This window comes from Vespa mandarinia, unplaced genomic scaffold (genome assembly GCF_050613455.1).
Source record: "Vespa mandarinia isolate Hongniang unplaced genomic scaffold, ASM5061345v1 scaffold_59, whole genome shotgun sequence".
Classification (NCBI taxonomy): domain Eukaryota; kingdom Metazoa; phylum Arthropoda; class Insecta; order Hymenoptera; family Vespidae; genus Vespa; species Vespa mandarinia.
In genome coordinates this window covers 201,048-227,138 of record NW_028197193.1, presented here as the reverse complement: position 1 = coordinate 227,138, position 26,091 = coordinate 201,048, and the positions used below count along the sequence as shown (strand labels likewise).

Genomic DNA, 26,091 nt, shown 5'->3' with positions numbered 1-26,091 from the left:
GGAAAATTTGCAAATACGTTTTTTCCTTTACGAAGTTACGCTATGTATCAGATGAGTCAAAGGAAATGTAAGGAATCGATAAATGAAAATGAAAGGGTAACGTTTCGTTTGGTCGTTATCGCTCGACATTTGGCAGGAGGCGGTCTGGCGAAAGATCACCCCGAGGAAAAAAGCTCGTTCGACGTATCTCGACGAGGGAAATAAAAAGGGAAAAGGGTCAAAAAAAGAAACATAGAACGGGGGTTTGGCGTAATGGAAGCATGCTGGTCGACGGCTCGAAGAGCGAACGAGGGAAAACGAGGGAGAACGTCGCGCCGATGAAAATCTTTTTGAAAGGGGCCGTTCGTGACTGTCCGTCAGCAATCGCGGACGCGAGCAGCAACGATCGCAACGAACGAAAGTTCGTTTGCGAGCGAGCTCGCAAACTCGAACGCGCGCGATATTCGTGACGACCGAGAAACCGGAGCAACGGCCACGTTCGGGGTTCTATCGAGAAACGAATCGAGAAACCAACGACGACTGTGACATTTAATACGCGTATGTATATGCGCCAGTACCAATTCTCAATACGAATTTCGCCTCGATCCTATAAACTTTTTCTTCCTTCTCTCTGCTTCGGTTTATTTTGTACGTTTTTGAAACTAGTCATGCATTGGGCGAATTCGACGAGCGATCCCTCGAATCCTTCGATTTCTTGCCGAAATGAATCTCTCTCTCTCTCTCTCTCTTCCACGATGGAAAGAAAAGAGGCCGTGCTTTTTGGCCTGGAAATTCGATATAAAGAGAAAGCAGTGAGAGGGAGATAGGAGAATATTTCTTCCTCGTAGTCGTTATATGCGTTCTAAGAATTTGTCCGATCAAATCCAACGACTGGTTGGTTTTATATAGATATATCTACGTGTTCGATCTCATTCGTTCGCGTTTCGCAGAGATGTTGAATAACCGACGAACTTGCCAACGTGTCACCGCAAACAAAGGAGACATATATATATGTATATAAAGGGCGATTTTTTTCCTCTTCTTGTTACAATTGTGCCGTGTCAAATTAATATTAATTATTATCTGTGGTGTCCGTATTTACGATTATATCGTTCGTCGATCGGAAAAGCTTTTCGTTCGAAAAGCTTTTATTTATATAAAATAGGGACGGGGAGAGAGTGGCGAAGTATATTGCTGGTCTATATTTCACGTTTCACGGAAGAATTACTCGCTCGTCGAACTTTAAAAAACGTCGAACGCGTTCTATTCGAACACGTAACGGTTCACTTTTTTAACGATTTACATTTATTTCTCGATAGAACGGTCTGATACGCTGTACCATCGGAGTATGCACACCGATGATCGAAAAGCGAGCAATGAAAAATGTCGAACGCGTGTTCGCGATAGGATCTACGAATTGACCAAGGTCTGGGTGAAAGCGCGCGGCCGTTTTCGATAAGCTGATTCATCGAACGCAATTTTAATAACCTCTCCGAGTCCTTTTCCGTCTATTTGTTTCACCGCATGTCTCCGTTAACTTGGAGAAGAAAGGTGAAAGAGAAAAGAGAATAGGATGAAAAAGCGCCTCTCACCGCGTCATGGAAACAAATTGCACACTGATAAGATTAGTTTTAGAACGTTGCTATCTCGTTTCGACGAAGCGAGATTACAACGCCGGAAAAGGATGGGGCATTCGTACAAGATGAATCGAATTCGTATCTCTCTTCCTAACAATTTTTAACCATCACGAAAGTTCGACGACGACGACGACGACGACGACGACGACGGAGGAAGGGGAGAGCTCGCGTGACTTTCCTAACTTGATTAGTAAGAGCGATTAGCTGGCTTCGTGACTAACTCGAGAAAATGCGAGAGGAAGGCGACAAAACGCGTTTTACCCTCGCGCGAATCCGTCTCAAAGTACCTCTCTCTCTCTCTCTCTCTCTCTCTCTCTCTCTCTCTCTCTCTCTCTCTCCTTTTATTCATCCTTTTCTCAAATTATTCGAATCGGAAGAATATCTTCGACTTTCCCATCCTACGAGAACTTCCTTAGCGATAACGATTCTTTCGTTATCTCGAAATAACGTTACCACGTTGGATTTGCATGAGTTGAAACGCGATACGAATAATCGAAAAGACGATACGAGCAGGAAGGCTTAGAAAAGAAAATCTCTTTTATCGCGAACGAATAGCCGAGGCTAAATAATAGAAATCGATTGGATAATACTTACGAGACGAAACGAGAGATAATTCGCCCGAGATATTTCTTTCTATCGTCACGTTTCATCTCTTTCTATCCGCACAGTTTTTTATTATCATCATTTTCCATTATATAATCGTCCCAGGGAGTTGCCATATGGTAACTATATAGAAAATTGCATGCACGTCGATTATGCGTCTTGTCGCGAGAAGAATTTACATCGTAAAACTTGTGCAACGTTTTACCCGTCTCTTCCTTCTCCCTCTTCGTCGTTCGCTTCTGTGCGAAGCCTTGACACGGCCGCGTCAAAATGTGTACTACGAGTTTGCACGTAATAACAGAGAGAGAGAGAGAGAGAGAGAAAGAGAAAGAGAGAGAGAGAGAGAGAGAGAGAGAGAGCTTTCGTGCTCTATCGAAAGCAGCATCGCTGGCTTGTATATCCGACAAGCGACACAGTCACGAAGGAGTCACGAGAGAGTCACGAGAGAATAATTTTCATCGCTCGTCCGGGACGAGTCTATTCTCGCGGATCGATCCTTTCTCGACTTAGCACGAATTCAGAAGGACTTCATTTTCGAGACAACCCGAGATATGAGCGAGATGCGAGAGAAGCTCCTTTTCCTCCCTCTCCCTCTTCTTGTCCCCCTTTAGAGTTTATCGAATCGAGATTGGTTTGTTAAAGTTCACCGATCATTTCCGGAGTAACAGACTGTTGGCCCGTGGAAGGGTCGAAGACCGGAGGCGAACGGTTTCAAATTTCATCCAATTATCGACTGTCGATGCCGCCTCGACGACCAAGCTCTCGCTAACTTCGTACGTCGTAGCCATTTCAGAGGATCGATTCGATCTTCTAGAGAAAAGAAAGATTCTATCTATTCTTTGATACGAAGAGAGAAGCAACCATTTTCTATTCATTTTCTCCTTCTTCTTCATTCCTCTTTGCTTTCTTATTTCTTCACGTACCTACGCGTATATACGTTTTAACTCCGCTGACGCTTGCGCCCATTTTTCGTATTATTTTATCGGGAAACGAGCCACGATTAACTTCGTTACATAGTATAATAATGATTAACTCGTTAGACAATTTTTGATGATCATTTTAAAATGATTTTCTCTGGCTAACGAGCGAGATAGTCGATCGCAGCGACGTCTATAGGCGAATTTCCATCGATTGTTACCGCTCGTACATCTTACCGATGTTCGATACGTCAGATTTTTACCAATCTCTTCAGCGGGTAAGATTTGACTTTGTCGTCGAAGAAATCCAAATTATGATTTAACGAGAGATTCGAATCGACCGAGTTTCGATATTTAGCTCTAAACAAAACGCAACAAATCTTACGAGTCGATAAATCTATTTAATTAGGAGCCCGATAACCGTCAACGAAGGCTAAATGAAAGATATTATACGGCTTTGATCTTTTCAACGATTTCAAGAAAACTTTTGCAGAACGTCAAATCTTGTCGAAAATTTCAATTAGATTCTTTCTTATTATTCGATAAAGAGGAAGAAAGGAGAAACCACCGGATAAGCCAGCAGAGAGGAGAGAGAGGAGACAAATGCGATATGGAAAATGATAGAAAGAAGGAACGAACGAACGAACGAACGAACGAACGAACGAACGAACGAACGAACGAACGAACGAAAAAAGACTTAACACAGTGGTACGTAAAGTATAATAGACGTAATGTATTTAATGTAATAACATAAACAAGATAATGGTTTTGTACAAATGGTTTATATGTATAAAAGTCATTTTCAGCAGCGAGCGCGATATGGAAACGGCACGACGGCTGAAATTTCGATCTATTACGAGTGGGTTCTCGCGAGATTATTCTCCTCGTATATCGAAAGGAGAAAGGGCTCGCCGTTGGGTAAAAAGGAAAGGAGATTACACGATTACAGATGGACGAAGACAAATGCACGAGAACATCGAATGGGCACGAATATAAAACATTAAATCCCACGCTTTCGTATTTGAGCTTTTTCCCAAGCTTTCTCTTTTTTATTTCTCTTTGCCTTTCAATTTTTTTCTTCTTTTCTTTTTTTTCTTTTTCTCTTTTTTTCCCTTTTTCTCGTTTTCTTTCCTGCGCCTTCGCAATAGAGATCATATCGTAAATAACCCTACACCGCTTTTCAAATTGGATTAATTTTCAATTAACCTTCGTCAACTTAACTTCGCCTTAAGTAGCTATCCTCTCGTTGTAGCCTTGCAAACATTTTATATCGCGATCACCCAATCAAGAATAGATATATGTATTTACAAGCGCCTTTTTTATCATTTAACACTGAACCTGTTAATCGCGGGGCTGGACTCGAGTTACAAAGGTTTCACTCTTATTTAAAGAAAAAAAAAAGTCCTCCACCTATTCTTCTTCAATCGACGACCATCCAAAGTTTCCTAATCTAATTTTATTTTTATTCAATCAAATGTAATCGAGTCGAAATAAATTTCATTCATTTGCGATAGAAACACGCGCTCACCGATCGAAAATGTCCTCCCCGGTAAACAGGCTAAAAGATAAATGCGGTACGTCATCCCGTTGAGAAGATTTGCCCGCTTATTAATACTATTCGAATAATCTTATGAAATAGAAGTAAAGGAATCGATTTCGCAAGTCGTTTCAAAATTCGAAAGATACGCCGAGCGTTATCTGTGATAGTCGTAGCTCGTATTGGTAAAGAGCGTGGCCTTGAGCGTGATCGATGAGAGAGACGCGTAATGCGAAACCTCCGAGTCGCTGTCCTTTTTCGAGCATTTCCTCCTCTTTTTATCACTTTTCTCACTTCTCTCACTTTTCTCACTTTTATCGTGTCTCCAGAGTCTGTGAAGTGTCAAGGAAGCCTTGGTATGATAAGGCTTGTAAGTGGACGATGTGGACGCGAGCGCATCGTCGGGACACATGCGGCACTTGAGAAGTCTCGGTGCGAGTAACCTTTCGGCCGAGCCTTCGCCAGAATCTTCGGCCGGGCCTTCGTCAGGATCTTCGGCCGGGTCTTCGCCAGGATCTTCGGCCGGACCTTTGCCAGGATCTTCGGCCGGACCTTTGCCAGGATCATCGGCCGGACCTTTGCCAGGATCTTCGGCCGAGGCTTCGCCAGGATCTTCGGACGGGACTTCGCTAGAATCTTCTAAGCAACTTCTCTTTCGATTTTTCATTGCTTTTCCCTCGCTTACGTCGGTCCCACTTTCGAAAGGTCTCAACTCCTTCGGTGGATCACTCGAAAATATTATCGGTTGCTCTTCGTCTTCAACCTCGCAACCGACAGCCTTCCTCGGTTGTCTCTGCTTTCTGGATCGCCTCTCGCTCGGTTTCTTCTCCTCGCTATACCGCACCTCGCGAAGGCGTTCCAAGTTGATGGAAAACGTGGAATAGCTCTTCTCGTCGTCGGGAAAACTTCGGTGATAGTTGATGCTGCACGTAAAATGACGATTAGACGTTAAGACCGAATCACGATCACGAGAAACGCTTTCGATATCGCTGACGCGACCATATTCGCCGCAGTCCTTGTCCTCCCCGTTGTCGTGCTCGAGTCTTTCGAGGTCGAGAAGACCTCGAGACCTTCGCCTCTCTTCCTCCAACGGATATGCCATAGTCGCTGCAGTTGCAGGTGATTTTACCATCTCGTGGCTGCAACCACCGCGGCACTGTTCCATAAGTTACGTTCGCGTCATTTTTCTATCAATTAATCAGCATCCGTCATACGACGAGATAAAGACACAAAGAAGGGAAAAGTCAGATATAGACAGCGAGCGAGCGAGCGAGCGAGCGATAGAGAGAGAGACAGAGACAGAGAGAGAGAGAGAGAGAGAGAGAGAGAGAGAGAAAGAGTGTGTGTGTGAGAGAGAGAGAGAGAGCGAAAAGGAAGATAAGAAAAATCAAAAGTGAAACATCTAGGTAGGAAACCAACATATTCTACGACATCGAAAGCTGAAAGAAGCGTGCAATTCTGATTAAAGAAAATGTCGCAAAAAAATGACGCGAGAACGTAACATAACATGGAGGACAGGTGATGCTGGAGGTAGAGCGGGTAGCACAACAACGAAGGACGAGTCGTGCGTTCGAATACCATGCGACAGGTCACAAAAAATGAGACGTACACCGATAACATTTTTCTATATTAATACTTTTTTTTTTCTGCCACGTCCCGTATTTTTTGTGACCCATCGTCGATCGTTCAACGATAAAAGTAAATCTTAAAATAGAAAATTCAAGAAAAATAGAAAAAATAAATTGCTCATGCATTCGTACGTGCTCTACGACCAACGGCATTAGCAGTCTGTGTGTGCTAGCCTGCGTACGCGCGTCTGTCGTTCGGCCCGACAAGAGAATTTATGTTTATCAAAATTTGTCCTCAAAATAAAGAGAAAAAGAGAGAGAGAGAAGAGAGAGAGAGAGAGAGAGAGAGAGAGAGAGAGAGAGAGAGAGAGAGAAATAGATCGGTAAATGCAGAAAGACAGATAGAGACAGCGAGAGACAAAACGAGATCATTCAAATGAAATAAAACGCGTTAATGCGAGCCCGAGCTTTATCAACTATGCACATATTTATTGACAGCATAAAAGGACGAAATGTCAATTAGCGTGACATCGGAACGTCGGAATTTTAATCGATCGTAAATAGGTCGAAAGCCGTTCCTACACCCCCTTCCTATTGCTCGACACAATATTTGCACGTAGCGTACGTTATTCGTTGAAAGGTAATCGTTCATCGTTCATATCGGCACGATAAAATCCGCGTGAACGTATTTGCGTACGCGCGAGGCTGTTCGTGAGATTAGTTTGTTAAAAAGAAAAGAAAAGGGGAAAAAACAAAAAAAAAACAAAAAAACAAAAAAGAAAATATAAAGAAAAAAAAAACGGGGATTAGCGGAGCAAATACCGAAAATACCGGAAAATAAAGAAACTCTATAACGAAAGCGAATAGAATGGAGTAGCAAAACTCGACACCGCTATCGGCTTACCCGAGTATAGTGGTCGGTGGTATTACGGTGGTGGCAGGTGTGATCGCCGGCGCTGGTGCGGGGAAAACCGGTGGACCAGGTGGCGGTCGTCCTCCAGCAGCGGGACTGTAAATTAACGGAGGATCGTCGATAATTAAGCTTTACGCTCGGTACGATTCGATAGCGCATGAAAATAAAATGCGCGTGAAAGAGAAAATATCTTACTGAATGGGCTGTTGCTGACGATTGGTAGGCGGTGGCGCGGCTTGTGCCGTCGAGCTCGTAGCCGGTGCGTTGGCGCTGCTAACGCGATGCACGTGCAATTGATGCATCTGCAACTGCGCAGCGTCTTCACCGAGGAAGGAACATCTCGAGCACTGTCTTCTGTTGTGTACCTTGAGCACGTGCGTCGAAAGACGCTCGGCACGTGCCGCTTTGTACTCGCAAAGCATGCAAGCGAACGGCTTCAAGTGCGTATTCAGATGACGCTTTAGGCACCAATTATCGACTCCGCTCCACGAACAATAGCTACAGGTATACCTATGCAACTCGTATAATTATCTCGTTCGTACAAACTGGTTCGTAGGCGATAGCTAGGTACGTAAATATCTCTACGTTACCTTCTTTCTTGGGCTCCTTTCGAACCTCCCTTCAAATGACTTTTGCTGTTGCAGCCGCCATTTTGTACTCTTCTACCCGTCCCACAGTTGTTTCCATCCGGTTGCATAATACCTGGCGCCGGCATAGTCGTTGCTTGATATATTCCTGTCGTACCCGCGGTCGTACCAGATCCAGGATTAGGCTGCAATTGATAACTTTTGTTGCCATTGTAATTGGACGAATACGTAGCGTGTTGCTGCTGTTGTTGCTGTTGTTGTTGTTGTTGTTGCTGCTGCTGCTGCTGCTGTTGTTGCTGTTGCTGTTGTTGTTGTTGTTGTTGCTGCTGCTGCTGCTGCTGCTGCTGTTGCTGCTGCTGTTGATTAGCATTATTACCGGTAGGCGTTGCATTTGAATCCTGTTGCAATGGCTTGGGAGCGGTCGTTCCGGCCGGTCTTCTTATTCTGGACAATTCGTAGCCGTGCTCACGGTGCATACGGAGAAAGTGTTTCTTCACGTGATCTGCACGATTGAACGGCTTATAGCAAATGTAACAATGGAAGGGCTTTTCCTCACGGTGAATATTTTCGTGACGCGTGTATAGGTCCCGTCTATCGGTACCGTAGGGGCAATACGGACAAGTATATCTTTTGCTACTGGCCGATGTCGTAGCCGAAGTCGGCATCGTTGCTGAGTTCTACAATGAAAATCGGTAAAAAGATAGATAGAGTAGCGCACTGAAGAAAAAAAACAAGTAAGGTAAAATGTAAGGAAAGAAATGTGTAGTAGGCGATTTACCTGATGTAGGTGTTGCGGCGCTGGGGCGGACGGTAATTCTTGCAAAAGAAAGGTCGAGGTCATCGGTAATAAAGCGGCAGGTACGGTCTGCGTTTCCTGAGTCCTCCGGGAAGGTGGCGCAGCCGTTTCCGCGCGTTCCCTCAATCTTTCCAAATAGGATACGACTTCTTCGGCCTTGAGCTCTGTCTGCATATAATCCTTACGAGGCGAATGGTGTCTGTTTCTGCTGTCGTCGGCGAGAATCCTCGACGAGTGTAGTTCCATAAAATGTTCAGCGACCTCTCGTGGGCCACCTCCCATAACGTCGCCTATTTTTACACAAAATTTACTACGAGAAAAACTTTAATACGACCGACGTAGATTTTCGTCTACCGTATTATAATAACGTAGTATAATATATACGTTGAGGGAGCAACGAACGTACCGCACTCGTAGCATCTCCACGTTGCCTTGCCGGCGTGATAAGCAGCTATTCGGCTGCCATCGGTGCCTTTAAGAGGTTCTTCCTCGCAAGTCCAATTACCTTCGTCGCTTCCGTCCGTACCATTTCCGGTGTCCTCGTCGTTCTTGTACGATACGGAGGTCTCGAATTCGTTTTGCACGCTCGAAGCTACAATACAGCGAAACAATGTGAAAACAATGGCAAATGGAATTAGAAGGCTACCGTAGAAGGAAGAAAACGAGTATATGGGAACACGATATTTGGTCATTGTATTTACTTCTAGAGATAATAATATAGAATCGATTTTATATATTGACCAAATACATAGATAATATAAGAAAAGAGAGATATTTTAGAGGGAGAAAGAAATATTAAATCGTTCTCGATATAAACTTAGTCGATAAATTTATACTTCTGTGATCCGGATCCTCTCCGTAAAGCTTCCGAGTAATTTCCTTGAACATATCCTCGTAGCAGTCCAACCTGCTAACAGTACCGCTACCCTCCATCTTTGAAGTCCTCAGTGGTCGGCCACTATTCCTGGAACAATAATCCTTCCCTCGCGATGGTCGTTATACAGGGCCCTCCTACCTGCATACAAAGTCGTCTTTGTAAACTCTGACAAACGGGGAAAGTCCAAAATGTACGAGACATCCTCTCTTTGTTGGTTATTAACGTTAGAAAACCCGATTCTCTTATAAATAGTGACTCATGCAACGAGAAAGATAAAACGCAATCGTGGTTGGAAAATTAAAGGGCGATCGGCCATGCTACCCATTCTCTCTTTGTTTAGGTTCTTTACGTAGAAATGAAAAGCAATGCTTTATGCGTACTGTCCGCGTCGTAGGTTGTCGTGGTTGGAAAAGCAAAAAAGGACAGGAACTATGTCATCGTTGCCCTTCTCGAACGCCCGACTTCGGAGGATACGATTAACGAGCTGTCACACTTTTTATCTATGCCCCGGAAAGAAGCGCGCTTTCCATCAGTTCGAAAGCTCGAAACGGCACTTTTGCGAGATTACGTTTCATCTCGTGACGGCGGCTGTTTCTTTAAATCGGCTTTTCTCGCGAACTCGTCGAGTAGAGGAAAGAGGAAACAAATTATCTCTACTAGGTAACACGCTTGCTACGTCCGTAATATCGTTTCTTCTAGACAAGCACGAAAGTAACATTAAGAGATGATCTTGGGAAATAAAAGAAAGTAGGAAGATGGAAAAACAAAACTATCCTTACAGACTCGAGAATAGTAAAGGCCGGAGGGATGGGCCGGGGAGGCCGGGGGAAAATATCCTACCGCGTAAAATATTATCGAAAGGACGAGCCTGCGAAAGTGTCTTATTATCTTTACAGGTAGTACCGTAAAATCTTAACGGTACGGCAAAGAGCCGCTGTAAATAATTTTGACAAAAAGGGTCCCCCATCCTTAATTTCTCCATTATTTTTTCAATATTACTTTACGAAAGAGAAAGTGTTCGATTCTATGAAAAGTTACGAAAAACATTTTATTTATGCTTACTCTCGAGAGAAAAGGGAAAAAAGGAAATATGAGAGAGAAAAACTTTTCGATGGTTTCTCGACGTCGAACGTTTCAAAAGCGAAAGGGGTTGGAATTTTTCAAGCGAGTTTAGACGAAGGGGAATCGGCTCGTATCCTCTAATTCTCACGCGGCTGCCTTCAATTCTCTCTCTTTCTGTCTGTCGGGGGCGTGTTTCGGAACGGCTGGGAAGGTCGACGAGGCGTTGCGCGCGCGCGCGCCCGTACTCCCGACCACACGGCCGAACATGTTGGGGACTTGGAACCGCGAATTCTCTCTCTCTCTCTCTCTCTCTCTCTCTCTCTCTCGCTAGAGAAGAAAGGCGCTAACGACTTCTCTTCTAGCGGCTTCCCGAACTATAGTGGGATTAGAGTCGAAGTAGTTAGACGAAGTATATACGAGGTCGCAACCACCATCCAGCCACCGCACACCGTCGTGTGTAGCTTCTATACGATTACGACGACTATATGGTGTTTCAGAAGGAAGGCAAATATGAAAGCGAGAGAGAAAGATAGTTGAAGCGTAAAGCAAATCGATCAGCTATTTACTACTAGAGGGACAAATTTCTCTGTTTCGAGAGCAAAAAAAAAAAAGAAAAAAAGAAAAAAAAAGAAAAAAAAAGAAAAAAAAAGAAAAAATAGAGAGAAAAGAATATTCATCGAGCATCCCTCGGCATTGATATCTCGTAGCTCGAGAAAGCAAGTATTTAAATATACATACTTACGTAAGCCACGGAAGGGAAGTAAACCTATCAAAAAGAAGTCTCGTAAGATCGATCGTACGGATCGAAGAGGGTAGTTCGGAAGGAAGTCGGACGATCTCGTAGAAAAGAGAGAGGGTGGTTAAGTGCACCGGTGCGTGCGCCGTGTACTCTAGAGAAGCTCGAGGAGGGACCTCGCTAGTATTGATCGTGCTCGAGGAAAAAGGAGGGGAAGTAGGAGAAAGAGAAGCTCTCCCTGGCATAAGTCCCACTTTCTCTCGTACGTAGGTACGAGTAAGTTGTACGCGCTTGCGCGTAATGACAAGAGTAGGGGCAAAGGAGGGTACGCAAAACGGTAGGTAGAGAAGAACCGAGAAAGGACAAGGGCTGAGTTCTCTTCCCCTACTTTTGCTAGAGAAATAAATCAATATTCCCCTACGACGTCGAGCCCGTGGAAACGACAGATGTTTCGCTGAATTGCCCAGGAAGAGAAAGGGGAAAGGAAGACTGAAGAGTTTTGTCCCGTTAGTCGAATGAGAGCCACTGCTGGAAGGAAAACGGTCGACGATGAGAGAGGAACTCTGGCCGAGGGAGTTGCGTGGGGAGAGTGGAAGAGAAAGGCAAAGTGGGGTAGAGGGAGGGGGAGGGGGAGAGAGAGAGAGAGAGAAAGAGAGAAAGACGCACGCGCGCGCGCGCGCGCAGTACGCCATTCAAATTCATCCGGAAATTATTGCCGGCTAGGCCAAGGACGGTAGAGAGCAGGTCTCCCTCTCGTCTCGCTCTCCATCGAGGAAGAGAGAGAGAGAGAGAGAAAGAGAGGCGCGCGCGCGCATACACACATACACACGCGCATAAGCGCACGCACACACATGGATGCACGCCTATGAGGGAAGAGAGAGAGAAAAAGAGAGGAACTCTCGTGAAAGAGAAGAGTGAAACGTGTAGGAGGATTCTCTGGTTGGTTGGTTGGTCGGTCGGTTGGTCGGTCGGTTGGTCGGTCGGTTGGTCGGTCGGTCGGTCGGTCGGTCGATCGGTCGGTCGGTCGGTCGGTCGATCGGTCGATCGGTCGATCTGGCGTCGGCCGCTGGCGTCGGCCGCTGGCGTCGGCCGCTGGCGTCGGCCGCTGGCGTCGACCGCTAGCGTTGACGACGCACGCACAAACGAAAAGGAGGCGCTCTCGGCGCCGTTGTCTTGCTCGCGATTCCAAATAGAACGGCAAAAGTTGTCCGGAATCGTGCGTTTTTGAAATCGTTTTCGTATTTTTCAACGTTATATATGTCGCCGTCTCGTCCGAGTTCTCTCATCATCGCGTCCAAGTTATCGAGATATACGCGATAAGCGCGCTACGACGATCGTCCCTCTCCTTTTCATCCTCTCTCTCTCTCTCTCTCTCTCTTCTTGTCGAGATATATACAGAGCTCACGATATATGGACGGGCCCAGAGGCGCGCGCGCGTACTCTGCGACGCGCCGTCGCCAAGAACGGAACGCGCATCATCGACGCGAATCCTCTTCCTTTCAACGCGACCTATCGAGAATCAAGATTTCTTCCTTCTCGCGAGCGAAAACAACACGCGAAGCAAGCACACCGATGGGAAAACACAAGGAAAGACACTCTACACGACACTCCTCGACAACGCGTTGCGACAGCACGACACACGGACGAATATGACGCGACCATCTTCTCTTTCTTTCTTTCTCACTTTATCCATTTATCTCTGCGTGACCACGCGGAACTACGAATAATACCCGTAACTCTTCTTCTTCTTCGTTGTTTTTTCTTCTGTTTTTTTTCCTCTACTCCTTCTTCTTTTTCTTCTTCTTCTTATTATTCTTCTTCTTCTTTTTCTTCTTCTTCTTCTTCTTCTTCTGCTTCTTCTTCTTCCTCCTCCGTCTCCCGTCTCAAGGAAAAGTAACAGAGTGCGCGCAATCCAGAGATATATACAGAAAGAAAAAGAGAGAAAGAGAGAGGGAGAGAGAGAGAAAGAGGAGAGAGAGAGAGAGAGAGAGAGAGAGAGAGACAGAGAGAGAGAGAGTTGAAGAAAGCAAGAGAGAAAAAGCGGCAAGAGAGATGCTCGTTACACTCGATCGCGCGTACTCACGTTTACGTCGAAGAACTTGGAAAGGAAGACACAAACCTGGGATGGAAATGGTTGTTGGAGAAAACGTTATGCTGAGTTCGGTTGCAGGTTGTTTCCTCGACGGCAGCCGGGTGGCGAGTGGGTGGGCAGGCGGGGTGGCAGGCGGACAGAAGTGGGTGGCTCCGGGTGGCTTGGGAGCTCGAGCGCCGTGTGGGTGGTGGGAGTGGGGTGAGGGAACCCAATACCACCCTTCTCGCCCATTCAATCCTGCAGTATTAGGGGGAGCAGCCGAGCCTGTTCCTCCTCCTCCCCCTTGCCCTCCCCCTCTTCCTCCTCCTTCCCGTCCCTTCCCTTCCCACTCCCTTCCCCTCCATCACTAGTGCCACCTCCTCCTCCTCCGACACTCCCCACCCCCACCCTCCCACCTCCACCCAGCCAGGCTACGTCCAACGACGAAGACGACGATGACGACGGATGGACGACGACGAAGAAGGCTCTTTGTGCGTGAGTGCGAGCGCGTAGGTGTGTACTCGCGCACACGCTCCTTTTCCCACTCCTCCGACCCCCTTCCTCTGCGTCCCTTCTCGCTCTTTCTCTCTCCCACCGCTTCCAGCATACGCTCGCCCATCCGTCCATCCGTTCGCACGTGTTCGGTGTAGCAGCAGCAGCAGCAGCAGCAGCAGCAGCAGCAGCAACAGCAGCAGCAGCAGCAGCAACAGCAGCAGCAACAGCAACACTGGCAATGACGACTGCCTGGCAACTCAGGGGCGGATTTTATACGGGTAAAGGGCTGTTATGAGGGACAAGGACGAAGGAAGGAGTTTTTCCTAGACTTTTCAATCCCTATGGGACAAAGGCCTTTTCAACGATTCTCTTGAAAATCGTATAGTCCGTTAAAAGAAACTTCCTTCTTTTCGTATCAAAAGAAAAGCGAGCTTCGAAGAAGATGAATATCAAATGTCTTTCTTTTCGTTTCTTCGATATCCGCCCGTAATCGTTCCGTAAAGATCTTTCGCAACAAAATGCCAAAGCGTTTTATCATAAAAAAAGATACTTCTTTAATCGATTCTAGCGTTTTATTTTTTCTTTTTTCTTTTTTTTCTTTCCTTCTTTTTATTCAAATTATCTTACTTTACGTTTGATCAAATATCCGTCGTAATAGCGTATTAATTAGCGGTACGCGGTTTTATAAAAGCATTTTATTTAACGATTTAACTGTTTTATCGATCGTTCTTACGGTCGGTATTATCGGCTCGTTCCCTGTGTCGGTAAGTTTGCTTTGTCGGTAAGTTGATACACGCCTCGTCGATAGTTTCGACTCGATTTCTTCCATCGATAAAAGTAGAACTCTTCTATTATCCATTTATTTTTTAAAGCGCGATCGACGAGTATTATAATATATACATACGCTCTCTTAAAATACATACGCGATGAGTAAAAAGAAATGTATGAAAACGTATGTGAATGTACGTATTTGAAACTAGAAAGGCACGAAATTTTTCGAATATTTTCAAACGTGAACAGATCCACCGTATAGAATTACTTACGCGAGCGACGTACGATAATAAATAGGATCTGGCTAATAATAAAACATCGATTATGTCGGTGTCAGATATTTATTTTACATCAAAGAGCAAAAAGTTCGATCAAATCGGAATCAGTTTTTCGTTGCGTAAACGAAAGATACGTAAGTATTCATATTCTTACGAAATTTTCTTCATTTTCAGTTGGTTCAAGCGGCTACGAGATAAAAGTAAATGAAAGAAAAAGAAAATGAGGAAGAAGAAAAAGATAATAAATAAAAAAAGATGTCTCTCGATCGCGAGGAGGGTCCGCTTTTACGTAAGTATGTGTTAAACGAAGATCGATTAACATCTCCCCATCGAATATAAGCGATGTGCGACGGAACAACATGCTCGGTTAGCGTTACGTTGCCACAGAGAGCGGTTTACGAGGATGAACACGGACGTCAGTTGGTACGTCACATCGCGCGAGATGCGCGTGGTTGGCCGTCATCGTGCAAATAGGATCATTCTTCTTGCTTGCAGGTTCTTGACGTCTCTCGCCTATAGTCGCAAACGAGAGGAAAAAGCATTCGTTTCCGGAGAATGCATTTTTTTCTCTCATCGTAGGATTTATGGGAAATATTAATGAATACGATTCTACAACGGTAGGATGAACCTATTAGAATCTTTCTCTTTTTAAAGTATTATGAAAAGCGCGATGATAAGAGCTCCCGAGGTCATTCGCATTCACGACCGTTCGTAGAAGAAGCGGAGCGCGAGGGAGACGCGTATTACGATCGGCGTCGGCGTCGGCCTCGGCGTCGGCGTCGTTGCCTTTCACCCGCGAGGGAGAGAGAGGCGAAGCGCAGTGGTGGTCGTAGCGTCGCGTAAGCGCGTGACCGCCATATTGCCCGAACTCTCTCTCTCTCTCTTTTAGATACGAAGAGAGCTCGACGTCGAGGAGGAGGACGACGACGACGACGACGACGACGACGACGACGACGACGACGACGACGACGACGACGACGACGACGACGACGGCGACGACGACGACAACGACGACGACGACGACGGTGACGACGACGACGGTGACAACGACGACGACAGGGACAAAAGGGACGAAAACCTGGACTTTTCGAGTCGATGTAATATCCGATCTATCTCGATGCCCTCGTCGAGAGTTTACCTATGTGAACAGAGTGAAACGTGCTGGAAGAAAGAAGAAAAGCAGAAAATATCAATAAAGATGCTGCAAGAGAACAAGATATAAACTAGAAAGGCCGAATCACTGTATTTTTTGTGCCTTCTTCATTCTTCAAATTTACTAGCATCGATCATTTGGATTTTGACGAAAAAATAAAAGAAAAGCGCATAGGACTGGCTAAAGATGAATTCCTGGCGCGAGGATGCGTAGCTGCGTGAATAACCTATTCGACGAAAAATAAAAAAAAGTAATAGTCGAATTTCGTGAAGAAAAAGTGGTGAAAAATCAAGAATCTTTGCTATTCAGGAGAGATAACTCCTGGAATCCTCTTCCTTGCGTTCTACAGCGTGACAGTGCCGCGAGCTCCTCTCTCCCTCTGGTCTCGACCTCTGCCAATCAATAACCGACAGACCGACTTGCTCGACGTCGCTCTACTATTCTCTTTCTCTCTCTTTCCTATCTTTTACACGTATCTCTCTCTCTCTCTCCTCCCCTCCTTTTCCACAAGCCACACGCATGTTTTCCTTCGCTCCTTTAGGCAAACGATACGCGTGGAAGTAAAGAAGACGGTGCCTGCAAAACAGTAAAACTAACTACAGTTTGCAGAAGAAAACACGGAACAGCGGAAGGAAGTAGCGACGACGAAGAGGAGAGAGAGAGAGAGAGAGAGAGAGAGAGAGAGAGAGAGAGAGTACGAGGGAGGAAGATAGAAAGAGAAAAGTGGTGTCGCGATAGGCCTAGCGCCTGGTCGTTCGCGCCAGCGCCCTGAGCGCCTCTTTCTACGACCACGGAAAACCTATTTTTACTCTGTTAACGGAACGGAGAACTCGAGAAAGAGAGAGAAAGAAAGAAAGTGTGAGAAAGAGAGAGAGAGAAAGAGAGAGAGAGAGAGAGAGAAAACGAAGCACACGGTGTGCTTTGCCACCCACGCTCACCTACCACGAAAAGAAGAGACCACTAGGCGGCACGATCCGTCGCTCTGACAGAGGCCGACGGCACCGCCATCGGCGACTCCCTGAACGCCTGGCCGCGCCTATCGGACACGTAAACGTGTCGCGCGAAATCTCTCTTCCGGTTGCTGCATCAACGTGATATCTTTTAATCGGCACCCTTCTTCGTGTTCCATTTTAGTGTCTTTGTGATATCACATATATACTTTCTTTCGACTTGAGGTGATAGAACGCTTTCTCTCTCTCTCTCTCTCTCTCTCTCTCTCTCTCTCCCCTCCCTCTCTCTCTCTCCTTCTCTCTCTCTCTCTCCTTCTCTCTCTTTCTCCCTCTCTCACACTATTTCGCTATTCCTCTCTCTCCTTTTTCTCCTCAAATATCTATCTCCGAGGAAAGGGAGTGGAGAGTAAAGATTCAGGTCCACGATGGAAGATAACGAAGAGATTCAAAATCGCGACGAGTCCGTTCGCGAGGTATACCATTGAAGAAAGAAATTTCTCTTTCTGAAGGGAAAAGAGAAGAGAAGAAGAGAATAAGAAAGAATCATGATCGGTGTATGTGTCAATTTGTTGTTGTTGTTGTTGTTTTCGATGGTAGCAATGGTGGACCTGTATCGAGCCTGAACAAGACAACGGACGCGTGTTGCTCTTCCGGTATCCGCGTGAGAAAGCTCATCAACCCCTCTCTTCGTACCGTACGAGAAAAGAAGAGCGAGCTGCCATCGTCGTTGCCATCGCCAAGAGCATGCGGGCTTCGGGCGAGGCCCCACGACGAGCAGCCGGCCTGGCCGGTGGACCAGGATAAGGGATACCTTGACGGGACGTTACTCCGCTTATCGCTACGGGAGTCAACCCACCATCGCCTACGCTTTCTTTCTCTCTCTCTCTCTCTCTCTCTCTCTCTCTCTCTCTCTCTCTCTCTCTCTCTCCATCTCTCTCTCTCTCTCTCTCTCTCTCTCTCTCTCTCTCTCTCTCTGCCCCTTAAAAGCACCTGCGCACTCGTCGCCCTACATCCTTTAGGATCTTAAGGACGCGGGAAGCGAGCTGGTCTCGCTCTCGTTCGCATGGAAAATGATAGAGGTGAGAGATTCGATAGTCGACGAGCGACGACCCTTTTATTATCTTACCTCGATTTTTTATTTTCTAAATCGTAGGCACGTCTTGGAAAATTCATTGTAAAACGTAAAAAGTATTGTAAGGAAGTTACTTCGTCGAATGTTCGTTGACGAAGGCGTGTCTCTTGGTAAACTCGTAGAAGCGACTTTCACGCGTGCTCTCGTTATCGCGCGAGAGCGGCTTAAAACGGATCTACGATATACGATGAAGCGTAAAAATAAAACACACGTACATGCGTTTTATGTACGTGAGCTTGTAAGAGGCCACCTCTCCTGATCGTTTTTCCTCAAGCTCTTTTGTTTTTACGCCGTTCGAACTGGCGCGCACGCGTCCGATACGTGTGGAGCTTTCCACGTTCCACGAATTCTCCCAATGAACCGAATAGCAATCTTTTACTATCGTAATCATAATCATTTTCATTTCTTCATAGCACGTGCGATCCCTCGAAAGCGGATATATCAGGAGATCGGACAATGAAATTCAAATGCGATAATGCAAACGATAGGACGATCCGCGCGCGATAGCTTTGAAAATACGAGATAATCAATAGGCACACCTGAGTCTACCGCTATGATAATCCTATTCGAACTAATTGCGAGCCCTTTGAGTATTTACGTGTCAATTATCGTACGGTCAACTGCTTTCAATTAGACCTTCCTGCATCGTTTCTTCTCGTGGCGTTGGTTTTTTCGAGCACGCGAGGAAAAGAAAAATATATATAAAAAGGAGAAGAGCGGAATCATTTCAATTTTCCATCGATTACGATCCAAGCGCGTGCACGATAGCGCACAGTTGACCGGAGTCGAGAATCGTTTTTCTAAAGCCTAGACTCAACGACGAACGAATCCTGAGCACGTAAACGCTTCGCTAAAGATTCGGTCCTATCGAAAATCGAAGCTTACCGAAAATAGAATAATCTATAAATTAACGAAACAATGCATCGAGGATGACATCGAGATATTTGCCGCTTGATTCTAACATTATCTGACTTTGTACAGCATATATTTACTCAAAATGTTATAATTAATTTCGACTATTCGTAATTCGAATGAAAAAACGGAATAAAAAGGGGGAAAAAAGAAAAAAAAAATAAAAGGAATAATTCGTCGAGCGTAAACCTATAACTTATAAACTGTCCTCAGATGTCGAGTGCCGGCACAATGGGAATTGGCGTTAGCCATGGAACAGGAGGAAACGACGGTGTAACGAGCAGTTGTCGTCTTCGAGCTCAAAGTCAGAACCAGGCATCGTCCTCGCAACACGGCAATCCACAGCAGTCGTCTGCTCAGCAGTCGTCTCAACAGTCGTCTCAGCAATCGTCTCAGCACCATCACCACCAACAACAACAACAATCGCCGTCGCAGCAATCGCAACAGCAGCAACAGCAGCAGCAACAACAACAACAACAACAACAGCAACAACAACAACAACAACAAACGCCGTCGTCACAGCAGGCGCAACAACGTCAGGGAAATAGGTTCATAGGCCGCTCGAAAAAGGACAACTGTTGCCTCTGCTGGTGCTGTTGCTGTAGTTGCTCGTGGTATTATCGTTTCTTTCTATTTCCTCGTTTCCTTTGGGCTCGATCGATACGTCAACTGCGCGCAAGCCGTGCCCGTCCACTTCCTTAGACGTCCGTTCGATAGAACGAAAATCAAATACAATGAAATAACGTCTATTATCCGTACGAACGTAATTTCGTTGTACCGTAAAGATCGAATCCGATCGCTCATCAACGACGAGCACAAGTACTTACGAACGAGCGGAGACACGGTATACATACTATACACCTATATGCATTTTGCATTTCTCATCGTATCGTCGCTTTGTCACTCTCCCGTATCGTTTGTTCATTGTGCTCTCGAAGATAACCATGACCTATTTAGTAGCGAACGACGCTTTATCCACGTTTCTCTTTCTCTGTTTCATGCCGCACGCAGGAACAAATGGTAAGCAAAAGTCGATCGGTGTCTCCTCGTTTACTTACGTATACCAACATGTCGTGTATGATGCACTCGACAATAGAGCGGGCCGCTATAACGCGATGGATCCGTAGGTTTAGAAAGATACAGAAGAGAGGAAGAGAGAAAGAGAGAGAGAGAGAGAGAGAGAGAGAGAGAGAGAGAGAGAAGGGTCGCGGTATCGATGAAAATCAATGATGCGACGTTAAACGGATATGACGTCAGGGTAGTCATCTGGGGTACGCTAAAGAATGTTTACCGTTTACGCGAGTCTCTATTCGTCCGTCGACAAAGCTAACGCGCTTCTTTAGGCTTCTTTTATTATCGTTATAAACATCTCAACGTACGAGACTCGCGAAATAATCGCCAAGATAAAATATTATCTTTTGTAATTTTCCTTCGGGAGGAGAATGTTAAGACAATTTTTCTTAACGATTCGATCTCTTATAACGACTAACAACGTGCCCGATGACAACAGTTTGGCGGCAGTCGGCGGAAGTACGGTTGGTGCTGACGGAGGAACTGGCGATCAGAGTAAGAAGAAGGGCAACGTTGGTATCGGCGGTGAACACGTGGGTGGCCTCGGTGGTGATCACGGTGGCTTTACCGCGGGCAACGGGCTGGACGGACTCGACGGTCTCGATGGTCTCGACGCTTCTACGGAGTGCTGTAATTTCGAGGAAGTCAGATCTTGGGGCTCGTCTTTCGACAAGCTCATGAGAAACGCGGCAGGTCGCAACCTTTTTCGAGAATTCCTTCGTAGCGAGTACAGCGAAGAGAACATAGCATTTTGGCTCGCTTGCGAGCAACTCAAACGCGAGAGCAATCCGGAGAAGATCGAGGAGAAGGCTCGATTAATTTACGAGGATTACATATCCATACTCTCGCCGAAAGAAGTGAGTTGATTTTAATATTCATTTAAATCCCCTTGTCTTTTTCTCTCTCTCTCTCCCTCTCTTTCTCTCTCTCTCTCTTTCTCTCTCTCTCTCTCTCTCTCTCTCTCTCTCTCTCTCTCTCTCTTTCTCTCTAAATGCTCCTTTGAATCCTTGAAACAGGTGAGTTTGGACTCGCGAGTACGCGAGATCGTTAATCGCAACATGGTGGAACCAACGCCGCATACCTTCGATGAAGCCCAATTGCAAATCTACACGCTGATGCACCGGGACTCGTATCCCCGATTCGTCAACAGCGAGATTTATCGACGAGTAGCGAAATTGAACAGCGGTCCACCGAGTCCTACGAGTGGTTCCGAACAAGACCACGTCGGTGGAAAGTCGAAAGGCAAGAAAGGAACGACGTAATCGCGATCACGGCCGATCAGCCGATTGGACGTCGTACTCTTACCCAAAAGCGGAGATACCAGCGAGATCGCAGTCTCCTCTTTGGCTTCTTCCAAAGAGCTAAACGAAGATGAAAGCAATTCGATCGGAAATAAAGAAGGAGGGAGGCGAGGGGAGGGGGAGAGGGAGTGAGAGATAAAGAGAGGCCGTGTCGAATCGTGTCTAAGAGAGCTTTTCGGAGCCATCCTTCTTCGGTAGCCATATGTTAAAGAAGAAAAAAAAAACAGAACACGATGCGAAGGACAATTGCGAAAACACGATCGCGAATTATCGAAAGAAGAGCCGTACGATCTTTTTTTTTGTTTACTCTTTTGTTCCTCGAGGATACGTGAGAATACGAAGATTAGCTCTCTTTCTCTCTCTCTCTCTCTCTCTCTCTCTTTCTCTCTCTCTCTCTCTCTCTCACTCTCTCTTTCTCTCTCTCTCTCTCTCTCTCTCTCTCTCTCTATCTCTCTATCTCTCTCTCTATCTCTCTCTCTCTCTCTCTCTCTCCTTGCGTCTCCTCCTCTTTCGCGGACGATGGGCGCACGTTGACACTGCCTTGGAAACAATGCGCAATTACGATATATGTATAGATGAATACATGTGTCGTTGGTGCCAAAAACGACCGAGAGAGTACCGCTCGTCGGGACGTGATAACGCGATTTAGGTATTTACCAAGTTACGTCGAAGGAAACGCTTGAAATTCTCGATTTGTTTGTGGGGATGGCATCGTCGAACGACGACGTCATCCTTTCAATAGCACTCTCCGATTCAATTACCAGTAGAGTACAGGATGAAATTGATGGAATCGAGGATAGAAAAACTGGAAAAAGATACGAGAGGAAGGAGAGGAAGAAAAGAGGAAAAAGTAAAAAGCAGAAGATAATAACGAGGTGAGGATATAGAAGAAAAAATAAATTCTTTTCGCGCTATCGATGCAATTTCGACTTTATTCTAGTCTACTTTGCGAGAAGAAGAAGGATCCATTTTCACGATGGATACCAGGCTATTGCCCACGAGATACTGATCGAAGCGGAAACTTGTCATCCATTACCAAAAAAAATTCTAATCATTTTCGTCTAAGGATTGTCATGCACGTAGAGACACGAAAACGTACAAGAGTTCATTCGAGATCTTGGGATTAAAAGAAGAAGGAAAAGAGGAAGAAGAAAGGCCTAAAACGGGACAAAATTCTCTGGATGTCCGCTGGAATCGATGCTTCAGAACCGATCGATCGCGATGCGCGCTCTTGTTCGCGGTCCGACGAAAGGAACGAGGATGCGAAGGGCCGAATAATTATATAAGAATACGCACGATTCAATCAAGATTTTATGCGACTTTATATACCTATAGTATACATACATGTGCGTACGCGTTTATACATATATCTCTGCAGGGTGTCTCATTTGAATTTATTCGCGCGAATATCATTGGAATTATTATCAAAAGATTCGATATACGTGACGGACGGAGTAAAATGAGACATTTTGTACATGTATATATATCGTGATTACGCGTGCAATCATGTTTCATCGTTCGCAAAACAATCCTTTTCTTAGAGACGATTTCTTTAAATCGGGCTGTTTACGAACCAGCGCACCAATCGTAACTTTTTAATTAGCTTCCTTTCGCGAAAAAAAACGTCCATTTTTTATGGAAAGGGAGTAATCGGCGAGTCTACTCTTGCGTGCTTTTTCTAACGATAATTTTTCTATCAAGCTTACCGAGAGAAGCTCCGTTATACGATTCGTCTACGTTACGACGCTTCGTATCATTCCGTTTTTATGACGAGAACAAAGTGAACGGCTAGATTTAATGGCATCGTTTCTAATGGAAAAAAAAAGACAGACGCTCTCTAGTCGTAACGTGCGCTTCCGCGCGCATAGATATATAGACGCATACACACGTACCTACATACTTCATACCTACCCATTTAGTCCTACCTAAGTAAATGCGTAAATCCATAGAAAGGAAGGAAGGAAGGAAGGAAGGAAACGTCGTCTGTCGTACGAAACCGATGAGAAATAAGAGAGAGAGAGAGAGAGAATGAAGAAGGCGCGTAGCCAAGCACACGCGCGCCTCTCACAGTCAGTCACAGTGTTTGACTACTGCCTTGTAGATAATATCGTAGATAGGTACAATGATTATACGATAAACGAGAAGAATGAATTATTATATAAACGTGTACGCACAAGTTCAAGGTACGCAGGGTGCGAATCAGGGGACGCATGCGAAAAATCTTTGTAATTATCGATATACAAAGATTTGTACATTCATAAGTATGTATGTATCTATTTGAAACGAAAAATAGTCCGATACGAATTTTCTCGTAAAAAAAAGGGAAAGTAAGAGAAGGTGAGAAGGCTCAAAGATATCCATCGTTTGTTCCCATCTTCCTTTCCTTGGTGCTCGTCTATGTGCTCCTCAAGGTGCTCCTCAAGGTGCTCGTTAAAAAAGGAAATTGAGATACGCGAAGATGCGCTTACGAGAAGAAGAAATAGATATATTTATGCTTGGTCGATATCGAAAGGGAAAAGATACGTATTTACTTTTCAAAAATCTTGCGTAATTTTTTTTTGTTTACGATGTATACCGTAGCAAACGAGTCTTTCCCGTTACAGGATCAGTTTTCCTCAACGCATGTAGTTGGTCGAACGTATCGCGTAATGAACGAACGAACGAACGAACGAACGAACGAACGAACGAACGAACGAACGAACGAACGAACGAACGAACGAACGAACGAACGAACGAACGAACGAACGAACGGACGAACGAACGAACGAACGAACGAACGAGTGTTTCAAAGAGGGAAAGAGCAAAACATTTTTACCCCACCTTCGTCTTCTCGCTAATAAACGCACAAATTTTCTCAATCCTCGTTCCTTTGCTTCTTTTTTCTCTGCGCGGTCTTTTTGAGAGAGAGAGAGAGAGAGAGAGAGAGAGAGAGAGAGAGAGAGAGGGAGGGGGAGAGGGAGAGAAGAGCGTTTGCTCTCGATCGACTCACAGCCACTCCCTTCGATCCTCGGGTTCGCGTTCGTTCTTAATAAATATGCACATCGTGGTGTATCGAAAAATATCGCTAGTTACATTTTCTACGAGAGGTAGCTGCAAAGATCTGCGACGGTACCTAATCTTCTTCTCCTTCTTCCGTATATACTTCTCCATTTCCTTATTCCTCGATGTATATTCCAACGTTTCGACGCGAACCACTTCTGGGACCATTGTTCTACATAATACATAGAAACATACAAGGACGCGCGATATTATCGGAATTGAAAAATAAATCTAAGATGACGATGACGAAGAAAGTCGCGCGTTAATGGGTCGTCGTTACGTTAAGCAGCAATAACGTTCGCGAAGCAAATCAAAAGGTTTTGCAAGGCGAAAAGATATTTGAAAATTCCCCATTTCTTTTTTTTGTTCGTGCTAATCTGTCACATTGTCACATTATGTACGTTTGAAATAAAACTTTTCAAATATCGTGTTTTCAAGTGGCCAGATCCTACCAACTCATTCGCCTCTTCTTGCTTTCTTTCTTTCCCTCTGTCGTTCGTTTGCTCGTCGAATTTGCAGCTACCTGTCATAATTGTATGTATGTAGGTACATACGTTCACCGTACTTAACACTTAAATCGAATGGTCGAAGAAAAGAAAAGTAGCTCCGAAATCGCACGTCAACGTCCTTAGTCTCGTAATTTCATCGTATCGTCTTAAGGACTCTGACTATAAATCCTTCAAATTTACGCCTTTTCCACGATTATCGTATAATTAAGACTTTATATCGCACGATCATCATTCATCGTTCGATTTCGGACAACGTGTCGTAAGCAGACGAGTTTGCAAGCATCAAACTTTATATGCGTACCAATTCGTCGAGACATTAAAAAAACGTCCTTAAAACACGCGGTCACACAGATGGTAATTACACGCGCGCACAACACATACACACATATGCGCGCGCGTCACTGACTCGCGTATCATAAGGTTTCATCCGCACTTGTACAACATAGTATTCCTTGATATTGTATATACGCGTACACACACACACACACACACACACACACACATACTCACTCACTCATACACAGAGCGTTCGATCGCGTCTATTACATCGAACACTCGGTATATCTCTTTAGTGTACAACTAACGTAACCCTGCGTCATTGGTGTTGGCGGTATACGGGTATACGTGGGACCGTTTGAAAAAAAAACAAAAACAAAACAAAAGTTAAACGAAAGAAAGCGGCCACGCAATTTTCAAAGTGAGAATAGAATAAAAATAAAAGCCAAAGAAAATATGAAATACTTAAAAGTGAAAAGATGCAAAAAATCGGCGTTGCTTTGCCGATTAGACATGTCGAGGGTTGGATTTACGTAATTGTTCCAAATAAACTGACAAGGAGAGAGTATTCCATTAGAGAGAGAGAGAGAGAGAGAGAGAGAGAGAGAGAGAGAGAGAGAGAGTGGGGAGAGCGGAGAGGTGAGAAGGGAGGGGAATATTATCGATCGTGGAGCGAAACGCGTGAGATGATTCACAGTGTGAACGAGTCGGTCGGCCGTTCGAGGACGCGTTGCCTCGTGTTATTCCTTGTTGGGTATCTTTTCGTTTTTTATCCGTCTCGAACGTTCCACCATCGATTCTCAACCCTTCGCAGCTTACTCTCTCTCTCTCTCTCTCTCTCTCTCTCTCTCTCTCTCTCTCTCTCTCTTTTTAATCATGAAAACGCTATCTGCTACTTATAAAATAATAGCATTTTTACAT

The 26,091-nt window shown here is 45.1% G+C and overlaps 2 protein-coding genes across 13 annotated transcripts; one reads left to right on the top strand and one right to left on the bottom strand.

Moving 5' to 3' along the window:
- Positions 1–3,849: 3,849 nt before the first annotated feature.
- chn (zinc finger transcriptional factor charlatan) lies at positions 3,850–25,389 on the bottom strand. Of its 8 annotated transcripts, none has more exons than XM_035874897.2 (8): positions 24,838–25,389; positions 9,374–9,552; positions 8,944–9,129; positions 8,520–8,827; positions 7,745–8,418; positions 7,350–7,664; positions 7,146–7,250; positions 3,850–5,596 (listed from the first exon to the last, which is right to left on the bottom strand). In XM_035874897.2, exons 2-8 carry the CDS (start codon positions 9,468–9,470, stop codon positions 4,831–4,833), a joined length of 2,451 nt encoding a protein of 816 aa, XP_035730790.2. In that variant the 5' UTR covers positions 9,471–9,552; positions 24,838–25,389; the 3' UTR covers positions 3,850–4,830. The 8 variants fall into 8 exon arrangements, with proteins under 8 accessions (XP_035730790.2, XP_035730791.2, XP_035730788.2 ...); XM_035874898.2 differs by having other exon boundaries at positions 25,196–25,389; XM_035874895.2 differs by lacking the exon at positions 24,838–25,389 and adding an exon at positions 13,296–13,563.
- On the top strand, positions 13,609–24,838 carry Dhit (regulator of G protein signaling double hit). 5 transcript variants are annotated; one of them, XR_004839260.2, is made up of 7 exons: positions 13,609–14,056; positions 15,002–15,116; positions 19,188–19,585; positions 19,986–19,994; positions 20,485–20,902; positions 21,062–22,221; positions 22,287–24,838. XR_004839260.2 is itself a non-coding variant. In XM_035874952.2 (6 exons), exons 2-6 carry the CDS (start codon positions 15,048–15,050, stop codon positions 21,305–21,307), a joined length of 1,140 nt encoding a protein of 379 aa, XP_035730845.2. In that variant the 5' UTR covers positions 13,609–14,056; positions 15,002–15,047; the 3' UTR covers positions 21,308–24,838. The 5 variants fall into 5 exon arrangements, 4 of the variants coding, with proteins under 4 accessions (XP_035730845.2, XP_035730847.2, XP_035730849.2 ...); XM_035874952.2 differs by having other exon boundaries at positions 21,062–24,838; XM_035874956.2 differs by lacking the exons at positions 13,609–14,056; positions 15,002–15,116 and adding exons at positions 15,126–15,250; positions 15,323–18,009 and having other exon boundaries at positions 21,062–24,838.
- Positions 25,390–26,091: the final 702 nt, after the last annotated feature.